The 26249-nt window shown below is 41.2% G+C and overlaps 1 protein-coding gene across 1 annotated transcript in view; it reads right to left on the bottom strand.

Moving 5' to 3' along the window:
- The window catches only part of G3BP2 (G3BP stress granule assembly factor 2), an 83718-nt gene that overhangs the window by 16498 nt on the left and 40971 nt on the right, over positions 1–26249 (bottom strand). The window contains exons 5-8 of the mRNA XM_060247868.1: positions 14747–14849; positions 7202–7382; positions 5163–5261; positions 3090–3192 (exon numbers count right to left, since the gene is read on the bottom strand). Coding sequence (XP_060103851.1) covers positions 3090–3192; positions 5163–5261; positions 7202–7382; positions 14747–14849 — 486 coding nt within the window. The remainder of the gene's footprint in view (positions 1–3089; positions 3193–5162; positions 5262–7201; positions 7383–14746; positions 14850–26249) is intronic.

The following is a 26249-nucleotide window of genomic DNA, read 5'->3' as shown; positions in this document are numbered from 1 at the left end:
GTTGCTTGAGACTCTTTTCTCAGTTCATCAATCTCTTTTTTAATATCCTTCTTTACTTCTTCAGCACTTGAATTTATTTCTTTAATTATTTCCTTAGTAAGTTTCTTTTCACTTCCTGTTATTCTTTCATTGCTTTTAACAGTCTTGCTTACATAGCATCCAGTTGATCCTGCCCTTGTTTAGACAATTTTCCTTCTGCCAACGAGGAGCCTCTTGCCCTTGTAGCTCTTAATCCCAGCTTCTGATCAGACATTACTGACTGCCCATTGCAAATAATGGGGCTCAAAGTGATCTCACCAATCATATGGACATATGAAGCTGCCTTCTACTGAATCAGACCCTCGGTCCATCAAAGTCAGTATTGTCTTCTCAGACTGGCAGCAGCTCTCCGGGGTCTCAAGCTGAGGTTTTTTCACACCTATTTGCCTTGACCTTTTTTTGGAGATGCCAGGGATTGAACCTGGGACCTTCTGCTTCCCAAGCAGATGCTCTACCATTGAGCCACCGTCCCTCCCTGATCTGATGGTTGCATTTAATAGATTGGAGCATGCCCTTTCCAACAAGCCCAAAATCGTCATCCTCAGAGCTCCCTGGCTCAAGAAATTAATTTTCAAAGTTTTTAAATTTTCAAAATGGCGGTTGCGATTTTTCAAACCTCTCTTTTAAAAAACTTTTCCTTTTTCCCCTAGGGCTTATTATTCATTTCCAAATATAGAGTACAGGTTGTTTCACCTTTTGGGGATGTTTTATGTTAATTTTGAGTATTATTACAGTCCAGTTTCAGTTTATTTTATAAAAACAACTTTAACCTTTCTGTAATGGCCTCCGATGTTTCTCTACCGTTTCTGGTTCTTGAAAATACCTGGATGTTTGGAAGTTCCTCTTTCTCTCAGCAATTGCTTCCTGACTCTCTGGCAATGAAGTCCCGTTCTCACTGATTGTTAATCTCCCGATATTTGAAGCACACGTCACTTCCTGTTTTTTAATAAGAGACTGCAGTTTTGTTATGGCTGGGAGTTTTTTCATAAGCCACAGGAATTTTCAACAGCAAGTATTTTTTTGCATTTTTCTGCTTCTCCTTAATTCCAAAAATTCCACTTTCACCCCCTTCCACTTCTCTTTAATTTCGTACTGTAGCCAATAGCTCTGGATCTTAAAACTTTTTTTTTAACAGTCTTAATTTGGTCCCGAAGTGAAAGATAAGGATCTTTTACCTTAACGACGTTTATCGTTAATTATACTGTCCATTCTGTTTTCTGATGTTATTATAGTACATAGGAAGCTGGAACCTTGATGAGTTTATGTCAAATCAATGACTCCGGAGATTCTTTGTAGATGATGGAATGCAAACTCTCATCGGGGATCCATCAAAGCCGAAAAAAGACCCCTCCTGGGATCTCTCATCAGCCAAAGTAAGTCCCCTCGAATCTTATGCACGTCCTAGACAGATTCCTTTACTGGAAAATGTAGGCAGCAGGCATTAAGATGCATTTTATGCCCAAAACAAAGATCTCGGTCTGCTCCTCTTAAGAGAAACAGGTCAGCTCACCATGCTCCAACCCCGGAAGCCCTGCTCTGCAAATGTTCTAAGAACACACACTGAAATGTAAAATTGTATTAAGCTAGGAAAACTTCTAACAGGTACAAGAAACTCAGAAAACTTCTTCAGTTGTTTGGACCCAGGTCATTTAGGGCATTACTGGTCTATGCCAGCACTGAAACCCACTGTGTAGAAAGCCTTCCAACCTTCAGCTGTGAGCCCTGCTTGCAGGAAAGGGCCCTCAAAAATACAAATAAATCATAATAAATACATATAGGAACACCAGAAGTATGAATGTTGCATCCTTGTTTAACGGCGCTATACATTTTGTGAAAATTGCTGAGCTTTTTTCTTGCTAATTATTGTGCTGGTTTGGAATGCTTGGATTTCAGAAGAATTCTCTGAAGATTTCTTCCGCTTATGATAAAGGTTTCAATCAAAACAAGGAACACTGGGTATCTTTTCCCATAGCTGAAACTGAATTACTTGATTGATCTGTATAACAGCATTGCTAGCTGTACGCGGTAGACACACACACGCATGTATGACATTGACTTTGCCAAAATTGGATAGTTACGGAATTATAAAATCGTGAAATTCTGAATTGTGGATTAGAATATTTGATATGTTTGCTATAATAGATGCAATGAAATTGATGTAAAATTGTAATAAATAATCACATATTTTACACTATTACATTATATAACGGATCTGCTTCAAGGTGTTGGTACTGATCTTCAAAGCCCTGTACAGCCAGGGACTGAATTCTCCGAAGGACTGCCTTTCCCCAGATGTGCCCCGGAGAGCTTTGCACTTGGCAGACCGCCCAAAGGACGTCCACTTAGCCTTGACCCTTGCAGGCTTTGGAGGAGGAGGAGGCAGCTGTCCATCTCTTCCTCCATCTCTTCTGCCTTCCTTGCTGCAAGTTCCATCCGGGACGGTCCATCTGAGAAGACTCCAGCTGCTCCAGTTTTTTCGAGAGAACTGCAATTGTAACTTACAGCACTATCTGCTCTCAATTTATAATACCTTACTTTTAACCATTTTAACTACTTTTAAATGTTATTGTTTAAATAGTTGTCATAATCCGCTCTCAGTCCGCTCTTGTTGAGGGTGAAATATAAATTTGAGGAAATAAAGAAATCTTAATTGTACAATCAGTTCTTTATTAATGTTGTAAGCCTTTCTACCCAGTGGACTTCTTTTGTATACATTATTTACACTGCTTCCTGTATTTGCTGTTTCATAGCACTTTGAATTGAGCTTGGAAGCAAATTAGCAAGCAGTGTGGTGGGTAAATTGCCAGTTTTATATGATACACACACACAGAAGTGGAACATTCCCATTTGTAGGGGAAAGTCTGCAGGAAGGCCCAGTGCTTGCAAATAATCTCTGAAGAGGTTCCTATTCTATTATTTCCACACAGAGAGGGGCTTTCAGAGTCCACGTTTAAACCTAGTATGGTTAAGGTGGGTTACTGAAAATCTAAATGAAAACTTTAAAAATCTTTGGAAAACCCAAGGAATTTACATTGAAAGAAATGGCTGACCTGGTCTGGGGCCCCTCAAAGGAAAGCCCGGTCTCTCCCTCGGACGCTGTTCACGCACCCGAAGTGGTTGGGAGGGGGCTTCAGGTTTTGCTTCCACTCTTTGCTGGAAAAAGAGAATATACAAGTTGCCAAAATTCTTACAGAAAGTAGCAAAAGTCAAAAATGCAGCATGATAATCGCTTCCTTTGTGCAGTGGGGAAAATATTCACTTATTAATTCCTCTGTACCAATCCAGGACTGCAGGGCTTGCTGCTCTACAAGCAAAGAAGCCCAAGCCCAACTCTGAGCTGAATCTCATTCACATCCATATTGGGAGGGACCTAAAGCACCACCTGCTAGATGCCGTTCAGGCTCTTTCGCTTCCACTCCCCTGCCCCCCACATCCTTTCCCAGTCCTTGCCAAGGCGACAGCGACTCCAAGAGTGCCTCAGAGACCACCAGGATGCCTGGGGGAGAAGCTTTCAAGAGCCAAAGGAAGCTCAGCCCCTGGAAATCTTGTGGCCCAAGGTGCCATGGGACTCGAATCCAGCTCTTCTCCTGCAGATGACCTTGGCCGACCTCTGACTAAGGCTGAGGCCCCTTCTCAGAACCAAGAATATCCCCCCCCACTGCCCCTGCGGGCATGGATGTGCCTGGGCTTTCTTCTCCCTCACAGGATGAACATATGAAGCTGCCTTATACTGAACCAGACCCTTGGTCCATCAAAGTAAGTATTATCTTCTCAGACTGGCAGTGGCTCTCCAGGGTCTCAAGCTGAGGTTTTTCACACCTATTTGCCTGGACCCTTTTTTGGAGATGCCAGGGATTGAACCTGGGACCTTCTGCTTCCCAAGCAGATGCTCTACCACTGAGCCACCGTCCCTCACAGCAAGGCCATAGCTCAGGCATTCAAACACTCCTATGAGCAGAGTATAAAAAGGAAAGGTCCCCTGTGCAAGCACCAGTCATTTCCGACTCTGGGGTGACGTCGCATCATGACGTTTTCATGGCAGACTTTTTTTACAGGGTGGTTTGCCACTGCCTTCCCCAGTCATCTACGCTTCCCCCCCAACAAGCTGGGTACTCATTTTACCGACCTCGGAAGGATGGAAGGCTGAGTCAACCTGAGCCGGCTACCTGAACCAGCTTCCACTGGGATCGAACTCAGGTTGTGAGCAGAGAGTTCAGACTGCAGTACTGCAGCTTTACTACTCTGCACCACAGGGCTGCTAGAGTAAAAAAAATACTTGCCTAAATCCCATTTGCAAAAAAGCAGAACTACCACGGAAAATAAGCTACTAGAACTATCTTTTTCAGACAGAAAGTTGTGGCCCTAGGATACAATGCTGCAGAAATAAGTTTAGAGAAGTCATGAATCTTCACTGTTGGAGGAGTGCCATCCTGGGCACACTGCATACTGAGCACCACGGTGGAAGGATATGAACATAAAGAACAAGGGGCTTCCTGCACTATGTCTATGAAAGATCCCTTCTCCTCCCTGGCTGCTTCATGCAGAACACAACACTGCAGAAAAGGGAAAGACCACTGGCAAAAGCAGAAACTTACCTACAGTCCTAAGTTGGTACAGGGATCTGAATATGTAGGACAGAAACAAAGTATACACACGACACTACTTTAACTGTTTTAGAAATCAAGTACACAAATGACATTACTTCAAAAAGAAATTCATAAATGAAGAAAACACTGTGCTTTGTATCCAACTTTTTAATAAATTATTAACAAAATGAAGAAAACTGAAGTCCAGTGGCACCTTTAAGACCAACTTTTATTCCAGATATAAGCTTTCATGTGCACACTGAAGAAGTATGCACACACACTAAAGTATGTACCAGAATAAAAACTGGTTGATCTTAAAGGTGTCTGCCTGACTGCACTTCTTGCTGCCCACCTGAATCTAACAAAATGCATGTACTTGATAAGGAGTTGGTCTTCTCCTTCAGCTTAATTCAATGCATGAACATTTATTTAGACAGCAAATGTGTGTAATTCAAGCAATCACAACTTGTTTTGTTAGAGAAGCAGCTTGCATAAGTAAACAAGGAGACAATCCAAGATTGTTCACAGATCAATTACCTGCGAGCCAGGTGCTTTAACATGGGGTGGAATTCCAGAGGAAGAAACAGCACCACTAGGAGGCAGGTTTTTACTGGTCACTGAAGCCCAGGAGAAAGCCTACAGGAAATGCAACAAACCTTTGCTACTAATTATGGCAAGCCACTCACATGTTTTAAGGGAAAACCTGACCAATGAACATTCTCCTTCTGCCCCCAAGACAACATTAGAATTAAAAAGAATCACAGCACACTGCCACCACAACAGAGATTTGTAATGTTTCACCATTTTAAGTTGTCCAAGCATTTTTAGGAAAACAGAGCAAAGAACCAGTTCCTTGCTTCATCCCCTCAGCAGCCCTCAAACTACCATTTCCAAAGAGCTGGCAGTCATGGGAGAGCAGACTGTAGTCAGGCTGTGTTTGTCTTCTCCTCAGACATCCCACATTTCTCACCTTGCTCAAGAGACTGGTGGTGGGCCATGGGGCGCTAGGCCATCGACACCAGCTCTTCACACCAAGCAGCCCTGGCTCTTCCTCTCAACGGTGGAGGGCAGCTACGTCACCACCACAAGTAAGACTCACTTGTCAGCTCACAACCAGGGCTTGCTAACCAGCTTGAACCCTGCGTACCAAACTCTACTGGAGGCAACTCTGCTTGATTGTGGTTATTTTACTTATTTAGATATCCACACCCCAGTCTTTTCATTAATGGGGCCCCAAAGGAACTGCTAATATCAGCCACTCTGTGAGGCAAGTAAGGCTGAGAGTGAGTGAACAAGCAAGCGGCCCAAGGTCCCCCAGCAAGCACCAGCGGCAGAGTGACCCTGGCTCACACCACCGTACATCCAGCCAGGCTGAGTCTGTTCCTCTGCATTCAGAGATCTCTTCCTCAGCCCCTGAAGAAAGAGACTGGAAAATTACACAGGGTAATAATGGCTACATAGAAAAGCAAAATTAGTTTTCAAGACTAAAGATCCTGAATTTCTTCCCACCACCCCCAGATTAATAACCACCTCTCATATGGCACACAATGTTGTGCGATATGATTTCCCATCTACAGGGCACGAGTCTATGAATGGAGCCATGTACTTTGTGTCAATGCTGCCAGAGAAAAGATTAGTTATAATCGTCTGCTATTAAACACTGTTGGTGGATTTACAAGCGTAAATATTATTTTACACATTTAGTTACCTCAATGCCACACTTAAAGCACTAATCCTTTGTCATATAATTCAGGAAGACATATGAGAGGTGGTTCTTAATCTGGGGACAGTGAGAAGAAATCTTTGATCTTGAAAACATGGCCTCCCACTCCACCTCTGTCCCCTTCCCTCCTGCTGCCTTGGAGGGAGAGCTTTCTGGAGGCAGGTCCAGCAGCAGCCCCCATGCACATTGCACAGGTCACCTAGGAAGGATGGTGGCTGCCATATGATGCAACCTACACCATTTGCCTGGGCCCAGAAGCAGCCTCTGCACAACTGGCACTACTTGGCCAGCCTTTCAGTGCCACCAACACAATTCACCTGAATGCAGGACGAATGCCTTGCTACTGCATGGCTCTTACATCTCGGCCAGATTTTTCCCAAGGACATGCTGTGAGGGAAGGGGAGCAGAGGGGAGGAGGGAAACCAGAGAGCCAGTATGTTCTAGTGGCTGGAGCAGCAGTCTAGGATCTGGAGTCTCAGGTTCAAATCCCCACTTTGCATGGGAGTTTGCCGGGAGACTTTGGGCGAGTCACACACTTCCAGCCTGACCTACCTGCAGGATTGTCCTGAGGAGAAAATGAAGGTGAGGAGAATGATGTCAGCTGCTTTGGATCCCCACTGGACAGAGAGGGGAGGAAGGTAGCTAAAAGAAAGGCTGGCTGTTGAGAGGGAAACAGGGAGAAGATATGAGGACTGCCAGGAGGACAGAAAGAACAAAGAGGGTGAAATGAAGTGACCGGTGCCAAGGCCTTGCAGGTTTGTTCTATTCACATTTCAGCCCAAAAGTTCTTCAAGGATGATTAAGCACCTTCAGACTGGTTAGCTATCTAGTTATACAAAACATCCTAACCAACCTTTGGTGGTTCTTGTGGTAGAGAAATGGTTTCTACAGGAGGTGGAGATGGAGACGTTTCTTCAATCTCGTCAATATTCTTTTCTTCTACTTCAGATTTCAGTTCTTCTGTTTTTGATTCAGATTCTAATTCTGGATCTGGCTCATGAAAAGGCTCTTCCATACTTTCTTCTATTCCATTCCTAGAATTATTGAATGTATCAACTGTCAACTTGTTAAAACTATTTACATTTAGAAAACTAGACATGAGATGCACCTACATAAACAATGGCAACTTACATAACAAATATGGCTTTAAAATCCAAGGACTGAGTTTAATGAAGACCGGAACACGAGATGAGGGTTTCTTCTTGTCAGCAGAATGGAAGGCACCCTGAAACGGGCTCTCATGGCCTCTACTTATTCTGCAAGCAAATAGTGTGCTGTTGTTATACAAACAGTTTGCACCTGTTTGTTTTTGCAGTGCTTCCACATCTAGCTGTGGGGTGAGCCCAGTTGGCAAGTCTCAGGCAAGACGGAAAGCCTTGTACTGGAGTTGGGGGGGGGGGGGGGGAGACAGTGTCCCTTGAAAGGGTAGTGAATTCCCATTCCAGAACATCATCTTCCACTGATGAGAAGAAACCCTCATGGTAAGTCCAAAGTTTCATTCTCCATCTGTGGAGGAAGGTATCTTGAAACGGGAAGTCATCCCAGGTACTGGAGGAATTACTGGGGCGGGGGGGGCACTTGCTGGACACCTCTCCTCCCCAAGGCTTCATCTGCAGAACTGCCAGTGTCCAGCCCATAGTGCCCTCCACAGGTAAAGGCTGATGTCCAGCTTGCTGCCTTGCAGGTTTCTGCCACAGAAGCCCTGGTAGAAAAGGCAGCTGAGCTCGCTGGTGCACTGTGGCTGCCTTTAAAACACAGACGTGCTGGACCTCATAGGCTCAGGCACCAACTGGCTTTGATCCACCTAGCAACAGTGTACTTGGATACCTTTGTTCCCCTGGAAACGGGGACAAAAACGACAAACAGTTTCTATAGTTGGAAGGCCTCTGAGTACTTCAGGTAAGTCACAAGTGCCTCCTGCCCATTCACACAGGAAGCTGCCTTATCTGGAATCAGACTCTTGGTCCACCCAAGTCTACTCAGACTGGCAGCAGGTCTTCCACTGTCTGGTCCTTCTGCCAGGAGAGATATGGGGCCTGTCTAGCAGACACACTACCACTGAGTCATGGCTCCTCCCCATGAAAATGTCAAGACAGTGTGGTGCATCTGCAATCAAGAAAGGGCAACTCTGTGCTGGGGAGTATTAGGAAGGGAACTGAAAATAAATCAGCCAGTTTATTCTTAACATCCAGTTTATGCTATGCCTCCCCCTTGTGGTGTAGCAGATGGGGATAGATGGATGGCGTGTGGATCTCCTGGCCTTGTGAAAGGATGTTTGAGAGAAAGGAGGAATTCATCCGAAGGATCACTGAGTTCTTTTAGAAGCAGCAGAACTTGTGCCTTACAGAAAGAGTGAAAAGTTCCAAGATGTGTCTTGCTGACTGATGCAAAGCCACCAGGAAGACTACCTTCAACAAGGTATGGAGAGGTACTGATTTGGGTGGTTTAAATAGAACATGATTAATGCCCAAAAGACTTCTTTGTGAGAGGGGAATGAACACGTAATGCCCAAATGCCTTTGTCCTCTTGCTGAGGACTGAAGACAGAGCTGCCATTTGTCACCCGAGAGTGCTGGGGCAAAGTCCCTGGGAGAGGTCTTTGTGGAGGAATTGGAGCACCTCTCTGATTCCCACTGATGCAGAGCCAACTTTCTTTCTACTGCACCACCTGCTGAATGCAGGATGCCAGCAAGATGGCTCTGACCTTGGGGGTGCCCATGCTGTTCCAGGGCCCAACCTTCATCCTCCAGGTGAAAAGCCTGAGCCAGGCTTGGCCAGGATGTAGGAAAGCACCTGGAAAGAGAATGTTGTGAGCTGCAGGGATGATCCCAGGATGTCTGCACTGTTTCAGGCCCTTGTTGAAGGAGCAGTTACTGAGGCCAGAAGTCAGAGAAGTCCAGGACCACAGTGCTGTTTAGAGCCCACTTGTCTGGGGAGCCAATATTTTGGCACCTGAGCCACTCTAAGTTGCAGGTGCCTTGAAAGAAGGCCACATGAGTCTCCTGCCATTGGTGGAAGAGAAAGGTTTCCATCTGATCCCTCCATGCCAACTGACACAGGCTTTGGCTGTCATGTTGTCAGCAAGGATTAGCTGAAAAGCTGGGAGTGCCAGTGAGACAGCCTTGTGCTCCAACCAACTTATGCTGTATCTGGTTTTGGAGCTGTTCCACTTGGCCTGAGCCATCTGATGTTGGCAATGGGCTCCACAGCACAACAGCCTTGCACTGGATGATTCCCAGTCAGCCAGTGGAGATCCAAGAAGGGAATTCCTTTAAGGAAGAACTTTTTGTCCCTTGGTGTCCACTACAAAAAAGGAGGTATGGAACCCCTTTGGGAGAGGGATTGCTAGTGGCTGTACTGGAGGATGTCATCCAAGTGAGGGCAAAGAAGCCACTGCAGCAGGCCCATGATGCTGTCTTCATGCAGGAATCACAAGTCCTGGCAATCCTGCTCGAGTCATCTGGCTCATGGGAGAGGGCTCAGCTAGTTGGGTGCTGGAAATCCTCTCCTCCAGCAGAGAGACCTTGCAAATCCTTGTGTGTCTCCTAAAATGGACAATGGGTTGTGACAGAGTCAACAAGTTCTTTAGGTGTTCACTAGGGATCCTTGCTTGGCTAGAGTAAGAACGTAAGAACATAAGAGAAGCCATGTTGGATCAGGCCAATGGCCCATCCAGTCCAGCACTCTGTGTCACAAAGGGGCTAAAAACTAGGTGCCATCAGGAGGTCCATCAGTGGGGCCAGGACACCAGAAGCCCTCCCAAGCACCAAGAATACAGAGCATCACTGCTCCAGTATCCAGCATTGTACGCACATCCGTGATCCCGTGGCCTTGGCCAGTGACCTGATAAGAGATACACATGTGCTTCCTTCAGCCTGAGGTGAAAATTGTCAACTTGGTGGAAACTCAAGGGGAAGACAAAAGGCTGACTGGAAATGGATGATTGCAACATCCTGGAGGCTGGATAGGGGCAGGCATGCTTCTTTGAGACCCAGCGATGCCAGCAAGCCTCTTTTTTTTGCTGAACAGCCTCTACTAATGGAGTGTGTGGTCTTCATGTGGAAATGCCTTTTGTGGACCCACCTGCTGAGGCATTTTAAGATAAGTATAGCTTTTCATTCTCCATTACCAAGATAGGGTCCCCTCCAGAAAATGTATACATTCCTGGAACAGGCTCCGTTGCCTGAATTTCCATGAGGAGCTTTATAGCTTCTATCATGAACATGTGTTTGGCTGCACAATGACCTGGGAGGTGGGAGGTGTGCCTATGATGGCATTCTATTGCATACCCCTGACTGATGGTCTTGTGCACCAACCTGTCTTGAGCTGACAGTCTCCAGAATGGAGCGAGACCTGCAGGCCTCTGTCTATGATGGCATCACTGGCAGAATTGTCTCTTCTCTCCCCTACTGGCCTAATGGCTTGGGAACCTTTTGCTCACAGAGGGCTTGGAAGTCTGGAGCTTCTAGAGTCACACTGGCTGCAGAAGCTGCAAAAGGACCAGCAGGAGCTCTTTCAGGAGATGATGGCACAGCCTTCTTCTTCTCCTTGGGCTCACCCAGTGGCTGCCTGGCAAGCTGGTCATGTTAACAAACCACAGCAGCAGATGGAGCCACTGAAGCACCAGCAACAGATGGAGCCACAGGCACTACAATATAATGGATAATTAGGAAAGGGATTGGAAACAAAATGTATGGGGCAGCTGTGTTTCAAAAGGGGTATTTCAGCACTGAAGAAAGTACAGAATGCAGGAACCCCAATGGCTAGGCAGTGTTTTCCCTAAGGAGGAAGGGTAAGGTGTTTCGAGTCTTTAGAGCAAAAGCAAAGCAGGAGCACATTTGATAAGAGGTTTTGTAAAACCATGCAGGTAGCAGAGAAAACTTCCTCCTCCATGGTGCTAGCACTTCTGTACAGTTTGATCATTTTTTAAGTAGGAGATTAGGGCAGGAGATTAGGAGATTAGGGCAGACTAAAATCCATCACTTGGACCACCAGGAAGCAGGTCTGGGCACTAGGAAGCAGCTGAACAGCCTCTGTAGCCCTCTGTTGGTCCCTGCTGGGTGAGAAGGATGAGCTGGTCCCAGAAAGGGCCTGGAGATCTGGACATGAATGCCAATATGAGGACAGCACTTCCATGGAGTAAAGTGCTCAGCCTGTGCACACCCAGTTTCTCACCTTCTGCCACAGCAGCATGGGGACAGCTGAGTGTTACCCTGACAAGACCTACAAGACTGGAATCTGGATGAGCAGAACAAGAGCAATTCTGTTCAGGAACTCTAACTCAACAAATCTATATCCTATTACCAACCTGTGGCCCCCACCTGCAGATATTTAAATCCATGGATCAGGGCCACATGGATGCTAAAGAGATTTTCCTGCAAACTTGGGGGATACCATAGGTTTGCAGAAAAATCTTAAAACCTTCAAAAAAATCACTGGGGGGAGGGTTAAATTTCCCCTAAAGCAAAAGAACCTCCAGCAGCTGGAGGAGGCCAGGCGGGAGCCACACTGGGCCTGGCAGCAGCAGAGCAACCCAAAGAGAGCGCTCTGTGTGTGTGTGTGTGTGTGTGTGTGCGTGCGTAGTAGCCACAGCCAGAGAGAGCCCTGGGAGCCAGGCCAGGCCAGGAGGCAGCTACTGAGCAGCCCTCAGTTCCGTGCTGGGCTTGGCGGTGACTGCCAGAGAGCCTGGGGGCCACACTGGACTTGGCAAGAGAGTGAGAGGGAGATGGACATCTTGCAGGTTCCCATGGAAATAATGTCAGGAGGAGCTGTGTTAGTCAGTTGAAGCAAAGACAAACAGAAATCAAGTGGCACCTTAAGAATAATCCAGTTCATTCCAGCTTCAGCTTTTATGATCAGGTGCAGAATTGCATGGACCTTTATAACCAAAACTGAAGGGGCATGAAGGGATGGGAAAGAGGTGGAGGAGTCACAGCAGAGGAGATGTGTGGAAAATTATTCAGGTGCAAGTCCTTTCTGGAACAGATGTGGTTGTTGCAGCTTAATGGTGAAAGAGGTCCCAGGTTCCAGCCTCCCATGGGATTCAGTTCCAGAGGAAGAAATAAAGTCTACAAACAAATTCTGCAGCAGTAGGTTTATAGTATGACTCACCCTTTAGAGATGTTAATCGGTTCGCTTTATGTTAACAGTAATGTTATCAAGATATTATTAAGAAGCTGAAATGCCTAAGGTGATAATGATGGTGCATCTAAATTTGAGGCTGTGAAGGCAAAGCTCCATCTTGCAGCTCTCAAAGGCCAAGGTGGCACAAGCCATGTCCAGCCGGAAACTTGCCCCTGCAGGCACCACATTACTGGCCGTGCCAGCCACTGGGCCACAGGAGGAAGCTGGAAACAAAATCTGGGACAAGCTCCAAACCACCTGTAGCAAAATACAGCAAACCTTAGCAAAGAGAGGGGCTAAGCCAGAGAGAAGAAATCCAAAACCAAACATGCCTCCACCTGCTGCCTGTGTGTGGTCAAAAGAAAGTGGAGTGGGAGGCGCCTCCTCATTCCACCAGGCTGGACTCTGTTCAGGAAGTGGCTGGAGCTCAGCCAGCAGGTGACAGCACAAACCAGTCATTAGTTCAGGGTGCATAAATGGAAGGGAAGGAGGCAGCAGATGAACCTGTCAGCATTACTTCATCTGAAACAAGCCGTTGTCTACTTGCCACTTTGGCAGTTTTAATACATGGGAAAGGGATTAACAACTGAATTAATGAAAACACCCAGAGATTAAAAAAAAAAAAGTGATAAATGTTGATGGGGCACACATATGCTTGTAGACACATTCTTCTCTACAAACCAGCATCACTTTTCTGCAGCATCCAAAGCACAGGATTCTGCTTCAGCAGAATTATAATTTTGGCTCCCCTGAGAAGAACCACTTGCTTTAACACCTGGGAAGTTTAAGGGACTGGGGGGGGGGGATGAATGAACCCACCTCTAGCCTCTCAAGACAGCTTCATTTCATTGATTTCTAAACCACTTTGGGCAAAAGAGGGGGGAAGAGAAACACCCAATAATGGCTCCTTGGACAATGTCTTCTTTCCTCCTTGCTGCTCCGGCAGAGGGACAGACACGCCTTTCACAGGTTGGGCCCTTTTGTAGCCCTCGTGCCAGGCAAAGGACAACAGACAAGGACTGGGCAATTTGTTTATATTCTATCTTTGGGGCTATAACCGGGTTTTTAATGGTAATTTTAATACTGGCGATCTATTTGATTGTTTTTAAAGAAGCTGCGTGAGCCATCTCAAAAGCTTTGTCATGAGGCAGGACACAAATGTCTCTTAAATAAAAGAAACGGATAATGAAACTGACCACTTATCTGTGAGTGTCAATTCCAGTTTTTTCTTTCACAGACCCTGGATGGCCCAGGCTAGCCTGACCGCATCTCCTCTCAGAACCTAAGCAGGGCCAGCCTTTGTTAGTCTTCAGAAGGGAGACTACCGTGGAAGCCCAGGGTTGCTACACGGGGGCGGGCAGTGGCAAATGACCTCTGAACATCCTTCTGGGGTCACCAGAACTCAGCTGTGATTTGACAGCCCTTTCACCCATTTCATAGAGCAGAGACGCAACGTCTGATCTATGTTCATGAACAGAACAGTAGGCCAAGATCAGCAAACCTTATCTGACGCAAACACCTGGAAGGCGGGAATTTTACTCCACACAATGGAGAAAGGAATGTGAATCATGAGCAGAGGAAAGCAGGCTGACCTAAGTGTCTGAAGTCAGCACTAGTCTTTATTCTGCTGATCCTTAGTAATGTTTCCCTGACGTGGACAAAAATGATAAAGGGCCTAAGAAAAAGTCAAGATTATGACAACTTGCCACCCACAGAGCAAAGGCCACTTTTCCAAGGCACAACAACAGACTGTGGTTAGAACTCTGGTAGCCACTGTGGCTCTCCTGGCCTTCATACATTCTCTGTTTTCATCTATGCATCTCATTAATCTAGCATCCATACTTGAGTAATTCCACTAGCCTTTTAACTTGGTTGGAAGGTAGAAAAATCCACTATTCCTATGCTGTAATAACGTTCAACTACGTGGCCTCAAGAAATATTAATATTTAAGAGATTAATTTCCTTTGGCTTCCAAATTGGCTCTCTAAGACTGTGTCTGGTTCCACTGAAATGAAACAAAGACAAGCAGCAGTTCTCCTGCCATTGATAGTCTGGCAGCACAACATGGATATGACAGCATCACTTTAAAAGAGGAGATGAAAAGGCAGCTCCTGCTCCTTGAATGACACCGTCCTCCACATGCCACTCTGGAATTGCCCAAAACGACCCATCTTTCAATATTTGTAACTTACAAACCTCTACACATTACTGTAGGCAAAGGGTAAACACACACACACTTTGTAGACATTGGAGTTAAGCAAGCAGTGTTGTCTTACGTGACAGGGTGACTTTCATAGTAAGCACTGGCTGCATTCTCTTGCACTGGCTCAGGGGATGGCTGCCTTTCTTCATGCTCTTCTTCTACTTCATCTTCGGATTCTAAGATGTTAAAAAAGTAGCTTTACTTGCTCATAAGTGAATAAAATGCATCTTTCTGAATGCTTCTGATTACCTTCTCTGCAACAATCTAAAATGCAGATTAAAGTACAATAACCATATTTCAATGGTAAAAATGTATTCCTTATTTTTTTTAAAAAAATAGTAGATGTACTTGCAAAAGCCAGGTGGCAGGTACCATGTCAGAAAAAGCATTCCTGTGTTTCTCTCACCCAGAAGAGAGGACTTCTGAGATATTTCCTGCAGCTCTTTATTGCATGCCAGCAAGAGTCTGTATTTCAACCTGCATCAGTGCTACAAATATGATCTGCCTCTCCCCAGTTCCTTTCCAAGTTCTTGATATGTGTCAACCATGGTGACCAGGCATTAAACACAGTCCAAGTATCAAAAATCTGAGCATCATTTTTATTAGATCCACAAATGCCAATTGACTATAATTGCCCTTAAGTAAGCAATCTGGATATTCAAAAGATGGTTCTCTTCATCTCTTTAAAAATCACTCCCATCATAGCCTAGTCCCCCCACGAGCAAACAACATGAAAAAACCGCTTCACAAACTCAGACTTGACAGCAAAGCTGACCAGTGACATTGGCACTCCCTCTGCATCTCAGCATAGGTTATCTAAAGCAAACATATACTCAGAGACTGGGTGAGAGCGTTGCTCGTTTAACATGTGAAAAAGGGGAGTGGCAAACAGTCACCTGCAGTCAAGTGGGAGGACACAAGGGCCACCTGGGCATGGGGAACCTCAAGTGGACCTTGCTCTGACCCAAGAAGGCCTCAAGTTCTTAACACGAGGGGCACAATCACTCAGGACCATTTAACATGCTAGTTGAAAACAACTCTGGCTTTCTATTCTTAACACACACGCGTGCACCACAGAGATTCTTGTAAAAACACAGGATGTGGAAGGCTGAAGTTAACCCACCCTGGGCTGTGCAGTGCACACTTGCTATTTGCAATGCCAGGCTGTTAGTGTATCAGGATCGTTCACGCTCACCACCAAAACTTAACAACTCAGGGGCTATGAGACAGGTATGCTGGGCTGGGCTGGGCTGGGCAGACAAATGGCAGCGAGAAAATAGGAACCTCCCAGGAACCTCTGCTGAAAGATCTCCAGGCAGGCTCCACTGGCCCTCACCCGCCTCAACAACCGCCATTCCGAAAGTGGGCAAGGCCTGAGACATTAAGCCATGCAGTGGACACTAGATTGAGGGGAAGTTCTATTATTATTATTATTATTATTATTATTATTATTATTATTATTATTATTATTATTATTATTATTATTATTATTCGCTCTCCTCAGAACTGGCTCAGAGTAGGTAACATCAATTTATAAAACATGCAGCATTCAAAAACATTAAAAATACAATAAATACACTGAGTTTAGTTTATTGTATATGGCCATTGGCCATTATAATTAAAAAGAAATAATAAAACTACAACCCTAATATATTAAAATACATACTTGGTTATTAAATTCAATTATATTCATTTATACAATATCATCTAAAATGTCTAAAATACCTCAGATTAAAATTGTAAACAGAAATTTACAAATTCCTGTTTCATTCTTGCCATGTGAATGCCTTGCGTCTCAGTAGGCTGTGTTCCTGAGAACCTCCTTTCCTCTAACTTCCCTGGCTGCTCACTCAAAGAGCACTGTTGCCTTATAAGGATTCACGTCCAACAACAGAAAAATTAACTTATCGCTATCAGAAAAAATCATGTAGTTGATTTAGTATCCCAGATAAAAATCTACTTCCAAGAACTGAGTACAGATCTGAGTATATCACTTGTGATCCCTTAGGTAGTGCCAGAAGACACCTCAAAAATGAAACAGATCTTCCACAGAAGTTCTACATAAACAAATACATTGTTTGAAGGGAATTTTTAAATCTCTTCCAGTTAGCACTTCTGTTGGCACAGCCTGAAATCGTAATGCCATGAATGGCACTCTTAGACTATGTTCAGTAATATTTATCAAATAAGGAGCTCTTAAATGATCTTTCTTTAAGTTTTTATACCAAGGAGCAGATTTTGACTGAGCAATTAACTGGCTGTCTATTAAAGCATCCCCACTATATGCCCATTGCCACAGGTCCTGAATAGAGCCAGTTTGGTGTAGTGGTTAAGTGTGCGGACTCTTATCTGGGAGAACCGGGTTTGATTTCCCACTCCTCCACTTGCACCTGCTGGGATGCTCTTGGGTCAGCCATAGCTCTGGCAGGAGTTGTCCTTGAAAGGGCAGCTGCTGTGAGAGCCCTCTCCAGCCCCACCCACCTCACAGGGTGTTTGTTGTGGGGGAGGAAGGTAAAGGAAATTGTGAGCCGCTCTGAGACTCTTCGGAGTGAAGGGCGGGATATAAATCCAATATCTTCTTCTTCTTTTTCTTGAATATTCCCTGAGCGTCTAAGTAGGTCATCTGGTACAGTGCATCGAGAGATAACTTTGAAAAGGTCAGAGTGGATTTTATCCTTAATTTTCTTTTTATAATTTTTATTAATAAAACATAAGATTCAACAGACAAAAACTTAAAACCATAACATTAACAATAACTTTAGCCCTCCTGTTTTGATTATAACATGAAGTTAAAGATCTTAATAATATACAAAATTTAAATATTTTTCCGGTAATTTACATAAAGCATTCTGTTGTTTTTGTACAAATTCAAAGAAGTGGAACCACTTTTCTACAAATTTTTTTCAATTCCTCCTTCTATTACTTCTGATTTTTGTATGATGCCTGCTATCTTATCCATAGTTATTATGTCCCAAATTTTTAGGAACCATTGCCTCTTAGATGGTAAAACTGTTGACTTCCTCTGGTCGGCTATTAAAATTTTTGCGGCTAATATAAGCAGAGATGTTAATTCTGTTTTATGTTTTGGCACTTCTTCATTTTTCCACAGGTTTAGTAGGATTGACTCCGGTGAGAAAGGTATCTTATGGTTTATAATTAGTTCGATAGTGGGCAAAATTTTCCTCCAAAAATGTGAAACTAGAGGACATTCCCACCAACAATAAATAAATGTGCCAATATGGCCGCAGACTCTCCAGCAATTGGCATCTTTCGATCTCTTAGCATGAAAGATCTGTAGTGGTGAATAAATACCACCTTGAATAAATTTTAAAATTTTGTAGTCATAGATTCAATAAAGGAGTATGAAATAGTTTTGATAACCAAATGTTAGACCAATTTTCTATAGTTATTTGTTTACTGCAGTCTTTATTCCAGGCTATTTGTTGGGAGTTTTCCATACTCACTTTAAAATTACTAAGTTCTTTGTAGATAACCGCTGTCTTACCCCTAAATTTAGGTTCCGAATCCGTCATGGCCTCTTCAAAGGCATTCAATGGTCTATTGATTTGAGACAAAATATTAGGGTTATGCAATAAATGGTGAACCTGTTTATATTGCAACCAATTGGCCTTAAGTTGAAATTTCTTTTCTAATTTTTTGTTTGATCTCATTAAATTATTTCTCATTAAGTGCTTGAATCTGAAAACACCTTTTCCCTCCAATTTTGAAAATTTGGTTTATTCTTTGCAGCTGGAAACCAGTCTTGACGCAAAAAAACTGTCACCGGAGAAGAAGGAGGAGCTAGCATAGATCTGTATCTATCCCACACATTCAATGTAAGCCGTAAAAAGGGGTTGAGTTGAATACAAGAGCTACGAAATTTAGGGAGATTCCAGATAGATTCATGAATTAAATCCGGCTCTATAAATGTTTGTTCTATTTGAATCCAATCTTTTTCATGGTAGGGTGTAGAGTATAAGATAACATATTTTAATTGAGCCACCAAATAATATTTTTCCAGATCCGGAATGGCCATGCCTCCTTGAGCTAAAGGTTTAACTAATACTGAATAGGCTATTCTATGCTTTTTTCCTGCCCAAATATAATCTAGTATCAATGATTTCCATTTTTTGAAAATCTCTGCTTTAATTAGAATTGGGAGGTTTTGGAATAAAAGTATAAATTTTGGAAGAATAAAAACCTTGATTTGTTCAATTTTTTTCTAGTAAGCTTAACAAAAGCTTCCCCCAATCTTTAAAATTTGCTGTTGTAGAATTTATTAAAGGATCAAAATTTGCCCTAAATAAATTTTGCAGATCTAAAGGGATCATGATACCTAGATATCTGAAATTAGATGTGACCCATTTAAAAGGAGATAGGTTTTTTATCTTAATTTCCAAATCCGCACTTAACCAAATAGGATAGATTTCAGATTTACCAAAATTTATAGTAAAACCTGCAACATTTCCAAATTCTTTAATTAAATTCATTAATCTAGTTAAGGAAGTTATCTGGTTTGTACAGTAAAAAATTGCATCATCTGCAAATAAACTTAACTTATATGGAAAATTTTGAGAACCAATTGAAACTCCCATAATTTGAGGATCAGATCTTATAGCCTGAGCAAGGGGTTCTAACGACAAAGCAAACAAAATTGGTGATAGAGGGCATCCAGTGCCTCTTGTTAGAGTCCAGGTCTGTGAGTTACAGTTATTAATTGTTAAAAATGCTTTAGGCTCATTGTATATAGCCTCTGTGGATCACATAAAATTAGGACCAAATCCCATGTGATTAATGACTGATTTTAAAAAAAGAATTTCAGCGTCTAGTGAAAGCATAACTGCCTCAGTTTATGATTTTTGCAATAATTTATGATGTTGAGAGATTTTCTTATGTTATCAGTAATTGATCTTTCCGGAATAAACCCGGCTTGATCTTTATGAATATAATTTTGAATGATTTTGTTTAGCCTAGCCACTAAAATGGAAGAAAATTTTTTGAAATCATGATTTAAAATAGAAATTGGTCTATAGGATCCTAAATTTAATTTATCTTTATCAGGTTTTGGAAGTATTATCACTCTAGCGTCTTTCCAAGAATTTGGCATAGAACCATTTAATAATACCAAATTGCACGTATCCAGGAGTGGATTTAAAAGACTAGGTAAAAACTTTTTATAAAATTCTGACATCAAACCATCATTACCTGGAGCTTTGTTGTTTTTCATATTTTTGACAGTTTTTTGCAATTCAGCACCATCAATAGGTTTTTCTAAAAGCAGTAGATGTTCTTCTGAAATTTTAGTTTTAAAATCAATTTTTGAAGAAATTCTTCAATGGACTTTTGATGGGGATTATTAGACTTATACAAATGTTTATAGTACTCTAAGAATTGTGCAGTAATTTATTTTGTTTTTAGGTGCAGTTTACCCTGTGGAGATTTAATGGCATGTATTAAAGATGATGCTCTTTTTTGGGCAACTCTATGTTTCAACAGTTTTAAATATTTAGGAGATTTGGTTACATATCTCTGTTTTAGATAAAATAGTTGTTTTTTGAATTTGTGTGGTTTCAAGAATAGCTAGTTTCTTATGCTCAAAATCTAGTTTTCTTAACTTTTTTCACCACCAAATCTCATGTCTTAGCTCTAATATCTTAATATTGTTTTGTAAATCCCTTATTGTCTTTTTCTTTTTTATAGTGAGTGGACAATGAAAGAAGGTTGCCTCTAGTGACTGCTTTAAAAGCATCCCAAATAACATCTTGTTTTACTCCACACGAGGCATTAAAATGAAAATATTCCTCTATCTGTTTCATAGCTATATCACAAAAACATTGATCTTGTAAAAATAAAGTATTTAATGACCAGGTATAACTGGTGTCTTCTGAATTATTCAGTTCTAATAAGGCTGTTACAGTAGAGTGATCGGATATGGATTGAGAACCAATATCAGACTCAATTGTATGTTGTATTAAGGCACTAGACATAAGCAAATAATCAATACGAGAGTAGTTTTCATAAACAGGAGAAAAAAAGGAATATTGTCTAACCCCTGGGTTCATTAGCCTCCATACATCATGTAAACCACATTTTGAAAATAAAGATTGTAATTTTGATGTACCGTTTAATTCTTTTACGCAAATTTTATTTTTGTATGTTTTATCCATATTAGGATAAGCTATTAGGTTTAGATCCCCCCTGTGGAGAAACGCCATCTTAGTTAATGGTGGTGCTTGGTTGGGAGGGAACATGAAACTGCTAAGGCAGGCTTTGTGGCCTAGCCTTCCCTTCACTCCCCCCTCCCTTCCAGAGTTAAACCATCAACTCTAGGGGGAAAGCCTCCTAGAGGGGCAGGAAGTTCTTTTTTATTATTGGAGTGAGGCGGGAAAAGTTCAGTTCTCGGCTGGCACTCAAGGAGAGAGCTTGTCAGTCTGTGGGCTCCTGACTGTGGGAGAGGCCTTCTCCTGAGGGAGAGGAGGAGTGGACTCCAGGCAGTCAGAACGAGGAAGTCATCCACAGGGCAGGGCAAGTTTAGACCAGGGATGGGAGGATGCGTTTGAACCCACCTTTTATTTGTCCTTCTGGTTGCTGTTCAGGTGCTGTGCTAAACTTTTACATGCAACTGCTTGTGTTTTTTTCCTTTCCTTTTCTTTTTCTCTTCTAATTAAATATTTTTACTGTTTTGGATGCTGGCAGTCAAACTTTGTACCACATAGATCCCCAATGCTTTAGACCACGCTGCTTTATGAAGGGGGCTGTGGGGAAAGGGGGAAGGCATGTAGTTGGATAAGGTGCCAATCCTCCAGAGGTTCCCCGAAGAAGTGCTGTGGTCTCTGTGATACCCAAGTACAGGGTGGCAGAGGACCTTGAGGCCTGGCCTAAGAGCTGGAGAGGGGGATTGGGAGTCCTGTTCCTCTCAATCCGAACCCCCAGACTGAGCAGGTGGTGGCAGCGAGCCCAAGTGGCCGGAGGACAAATAGCTCCCTCCAAAAAGGGGAACGGGGTCTGGTAGGCAAACCAGGGCCGTTCCGTCACACACCCCAATCACAACTTCTCCTTGTTTAAACTCATCTAGCTTTAAGAAAACATTTTCTAAAAACTCTAATTGATTATTATTAGGAGCATACATTGTCGCTATTGTCATTGGGTATCCATCAAGGTCACCTTGAATAAACAGAAATCTACCATGTGGGTCCACTAAGGTTTTTTGGCATTGGAAAGGAATGTTTTTTGATAACAGAATGGCTATACCCCTCGTCTTGGAAGAGCCTGGGGCTTGGAAACTTTGAGAAAACCATTTTGTTTTTAAAATAGGATCAGATGTTTTTTTACAATGTGTTTCTTGCAAGCATAATATATTGATTTTCTCTTTATACATTTGATTCAAAATTCTTTTTACCTTAATACTGACTGGTTTTTATATGTTTAATTTTAATTGTTAAATTTAAAGTTTTATTATTTATGTTAATGTGTAAGTTGTTGTTAGCCGCCCTGAGCCGCCTAGGCGGGGAGGGCGGGATAGAAATAAAAGTTATTATTATTATTATTATTATTATTATTATTATTATTATTATTATTATTATTATGATTACCTAGGCCTCTGCAATTCCAAGAAACTATTTTTAATTGCTTAGACATTTTGTACACTGCTTTTTTTTAATCTGCTTTTAAACAACTCAACAGGACAGCTTAGAACTATAAAATTACAAAAACGTCAATTTTTTCTAGAAACTTAATTATTTACAAAGTTCTCAACTAGTGGGACACAGTTCCTCACCTCTACACATTAAGAGGCTTGAGAGATATTAATTAATATACTCTCATTAAAGAACTGAAGCAAAATAACAAATAGTTACTCCTTAGCGAACTTAATGTGGGGGCACTTTTAAATTGCTAAGACTTAATTAAGTACGTTACTCTTTCCGCCAACGTAGAATGTAATTACCTATGGATAACTCTTAGAACTATATTAACTTAATGTTTTAAAATGTTTTCTTTTTCTTAGACTAAAATTAAACATTATTTAATATCGAAAACTTTTGTTTTGTTTTATTTACAAAATGGCAGAGTTTGATGTTAGAACTTATAATAGATATAGAGCAAAGTATGGGAAATAAATTGATTGTCAAAACGACAACTCCATTTCAATACTGACAAGACTTAAAATTGTATTAAAGCCTATATTTACAAACAAAACGTTCTTATTCTGGCCAAAACCTATAAAATATATAAAAATATCTAGATCATAACAATAGTATAGATAGTGAGGAACAAGTATATTCACTGATCTATTTCATCTAAATAATACATGAAAACAGTATTAAAGCTACCTAATCTCTCATTATAAGTAAATTCTCAGTAATCATATAAATAAATAAGATTATTCTTACCATCAATAAACCATGGGTTACAATCAAGATAGTTGCTGAGAACAATTGTAAATTTCATCTTCAACTATAATAACATATCCTAAATCTAAGCCAAATGTATTAATTCATATACCTTCAAAAATATATATATTGTTATCAAACCTTGAATACTATTAACTCTAAGGATTCATTACTTGTTATTACACTAAATAAATTAACTGAATTATTCATTTAAAGATAGGCATACACAATATTTATACCAATGTGTTAAGCAGCAATGTCTTTCAGTAAGTATAAGCTACTAAACTTATTATTTTAAACAATTATTCTCCATATGCACTTTATCATATTAAACAAGAAATACAATTAAGTTATAGAACAATATTAACTAATTTCACTTATTCTAACCAGTTATAAATCTTAAATTCTGTAACTCATTAGTACGCTCTAAGAAAACAAATAAACATGTCAGCACCACTTTTAAGGATTCTTACTTCCAAAAAAAAATACCCTACAGCCTTTAAAATGAATCGAAATGGTTCTTTGCACTCCAGTACTTGTTTAGAACACATCACTGCAACGAGACGAGAACATAATGAAATATATAATAATGTATGGCGGAAAGTCAAGAGATATAAATTTCTATATCAGTTTTCAGATTGGGCAGTAGATAGCAGCTGGTCTTCTTCATCCTGCGTGATGGAAACGTTCATGGCCACCAGTAATGCTTTGCCAGTGACTCCGTCTGAAGCTTGGAAAAGCGCACCATTTTTAAACACCAGGATATCCGATGTTGGGCTCCAACGAAAACGTATCTTTTTCTCAAAAAGTTTTGTAGACACGCTTAGTAGGCTTAGACACCCTTAGTAGTCAACGCTTCCTTAAAGCCTCTGGTGAAAGATCTGTAAGAACAAGAACTTTCTTCCCTTTAAATTTGAAATCTTTTTTTGCGCCTCTTGTAACACAGCGTCCCGTAACTCCAAAGAAATAAATTGTATGAGGATATCTCTCGGTCTGTTCTTCCCCATGGCTTTTTTTTTTGGGGTGAATAAACAATTTTATTAGTAACATATGGTAGTAGAACTATAACTACAACTTATAAAAAGCTTAATATATATTAAGAAAAAGACCATCATTCTACCCCACATCTTACTTTCTCCCACCCCTCCCCCAATTACTTGACCCCCGCCAGTGTTATTTTCTTTAAAAAAACAGATATTAAAGGTACCCTTAACTATCAAGAAAAAAAAAACGAAACAAAAAAGAAACATAGGGAAGAAGAACCCCCTTCAAGAGTTATATTGTTATCTTAAAAATCTTAATCCTCAAAAATTGTCCAATGTCCTTTTATTTTCCACTCTTTCTCTACATATCTTCTGAATTTCTTCCACTCTTGGTTAAAAAGTTCTAAATCACAGTCTCTTAATTTTCTTGTTAATTTGTCCATTTCACTCCATGACATAACTTTCATAATCCAGTCCCATTTTTCTGGTATTTTTTCTTGCTTCCACAACTGCGCATACAATGTCCTAGCAGCTGAGAGCAAGTACCATATTAATGTTCTATCTTCTTTTGGAAATTTTTCCATTTGTAATCCCAGCAGAAAAGTCTCTGCCTCTTTATTGAATTCATATCCCAGGATCTTAGATATCTCTTGTTGAATCATTTGCCAAAACATTTTAGCTCTTTCACAAGTCCACCACATATGGTAGAAAGAACCTTCATGCTTTTTACATTTCCAGCACCTATCTGGCATCTTATTGTTCATCTTTGCTAATTTTTTTGGAGTCATATACCATCTATACATCATCTTAAAACAGTTCTCTTTAATACTATGACATGTTGCGAGTTTCATGGAATTTTTCCACAGATATTCCCAAGATTCCATCTTTATTTCTTTATTTACATTAATTGCCCATTTTATCATTTGAGATTTCACTACTTCATCTTCTGTAGCCCATTGTAAAAGTAATTTGTACACTTTTGAAATTAATTTCTCATTATCTCCAAGCAGAACTCTTTCCATTTCTGTTAGTTCTTTCCTTATTCCTTCAGCTTTGATATCATTCTCCATCAAACTTTTTATTTGTTGCATTTGAAACCAATCATATTTATAGTTTAGTTCTTCTGCAGTTTTCAATTCTATTTTCCCGCTTTGTATTTTTAGTAACTGGTTGTATGATAGTTGTTTTTCCTTGACTGTTTTGGCCGTTAACTTTATCACTTCAGCCGGCACTATCCATAAAGGTCTCCTCTCATCACCATATTTCTTGTACTTTATCCACACATTTAATAAGCTACTCCTTATATAATGGTGAGAGAAAAGACCGTCCATCTTCTTTTTTCATAGTACAAATATGCATGCCAGCCGAATTTTTTTCCATGGCCTTCTAACATTAGAAGTTTTTTATTTAATAACGTTATCCATTCTTTTAACCATACTAAACAAATTGCTTCATGATACAGTTTCAAATCTGGTAATTGGAATCCACCTCTCTCTTTCGCATCTATCAGGACTTTCATTTTAATTCTAGGTTTCCTCCCGGCCCACACGAATTCCGAAATTTTTCTTCGCCATTTATCAAATTGCTTAGCATCTTTCACAATGGGGATGGTTTGAAACAGATACATAATCCTTGGTAAAATATTCATTTTTACTGCAGCTATTCTACCCAACAGTGACAAATTGAGCTTGTTCCACTTTAGCATATCTTCTTCTATTTTACGCCATAGCTTTTCATAATTGTTCTTAAACAAATCAATATTTTTCATTGTTATCTCTACCCCTAGGTATTTTACCTTAGAGGTAACTTCACAACCCGTTAGTCTTTGTAGTTCTTGTTGTCTATTTTTCTGCATATTCTTACATAAGATTTTTGATTTTTCTTTGTTTATATAAAGTCCCGCCAACTCCCCAAACTCTTGTATTCTCATTAACAACAAAGGTGTAACTTGTAAAGGATTTTCATTTATAAACATTATATCATCTGCAAATGCTCTGTATTTATAGGTAAATCCTTTTATTTGTAGTCCTTCTAAATCTTTTTCTTCTTGAATCTGCATTAGTAAAATTTCAAGAGTCATTATAAACAGCAATGGCGAAAGCGGGCAGCCTTGTCTAGTACCTTTACTATTTTCATTTCATCTGTAAGATCTGCGTTGATGCACAGCCTTGCACTTTGTTCAGAATATATTGCCTTTATCATT

The sequence above is a fragment of the Heteronotia binoei genome, chromosome 10 (genome assembly GCF_032191835.1).
Source record: "Heteronotia binoei isolate CCM8104 ecotype False Entrance Well chromosome 10, APGP_CSIRO_Hbin_v1, whole genome shotgun sequence".
NCBI classification, from domain to species: domain Eukaryota; kingdom Metazoa; phylum Chordata; class Lepidosauria; order Squamata; family Gekkonidae; genus Heteronotia; species Heteronotia binoei.
The sequence above is the reverse complement of the archived record's forward strand: the minus strand, read 5'-3'. Positions and strand labels throughout refer to the sequence as shown.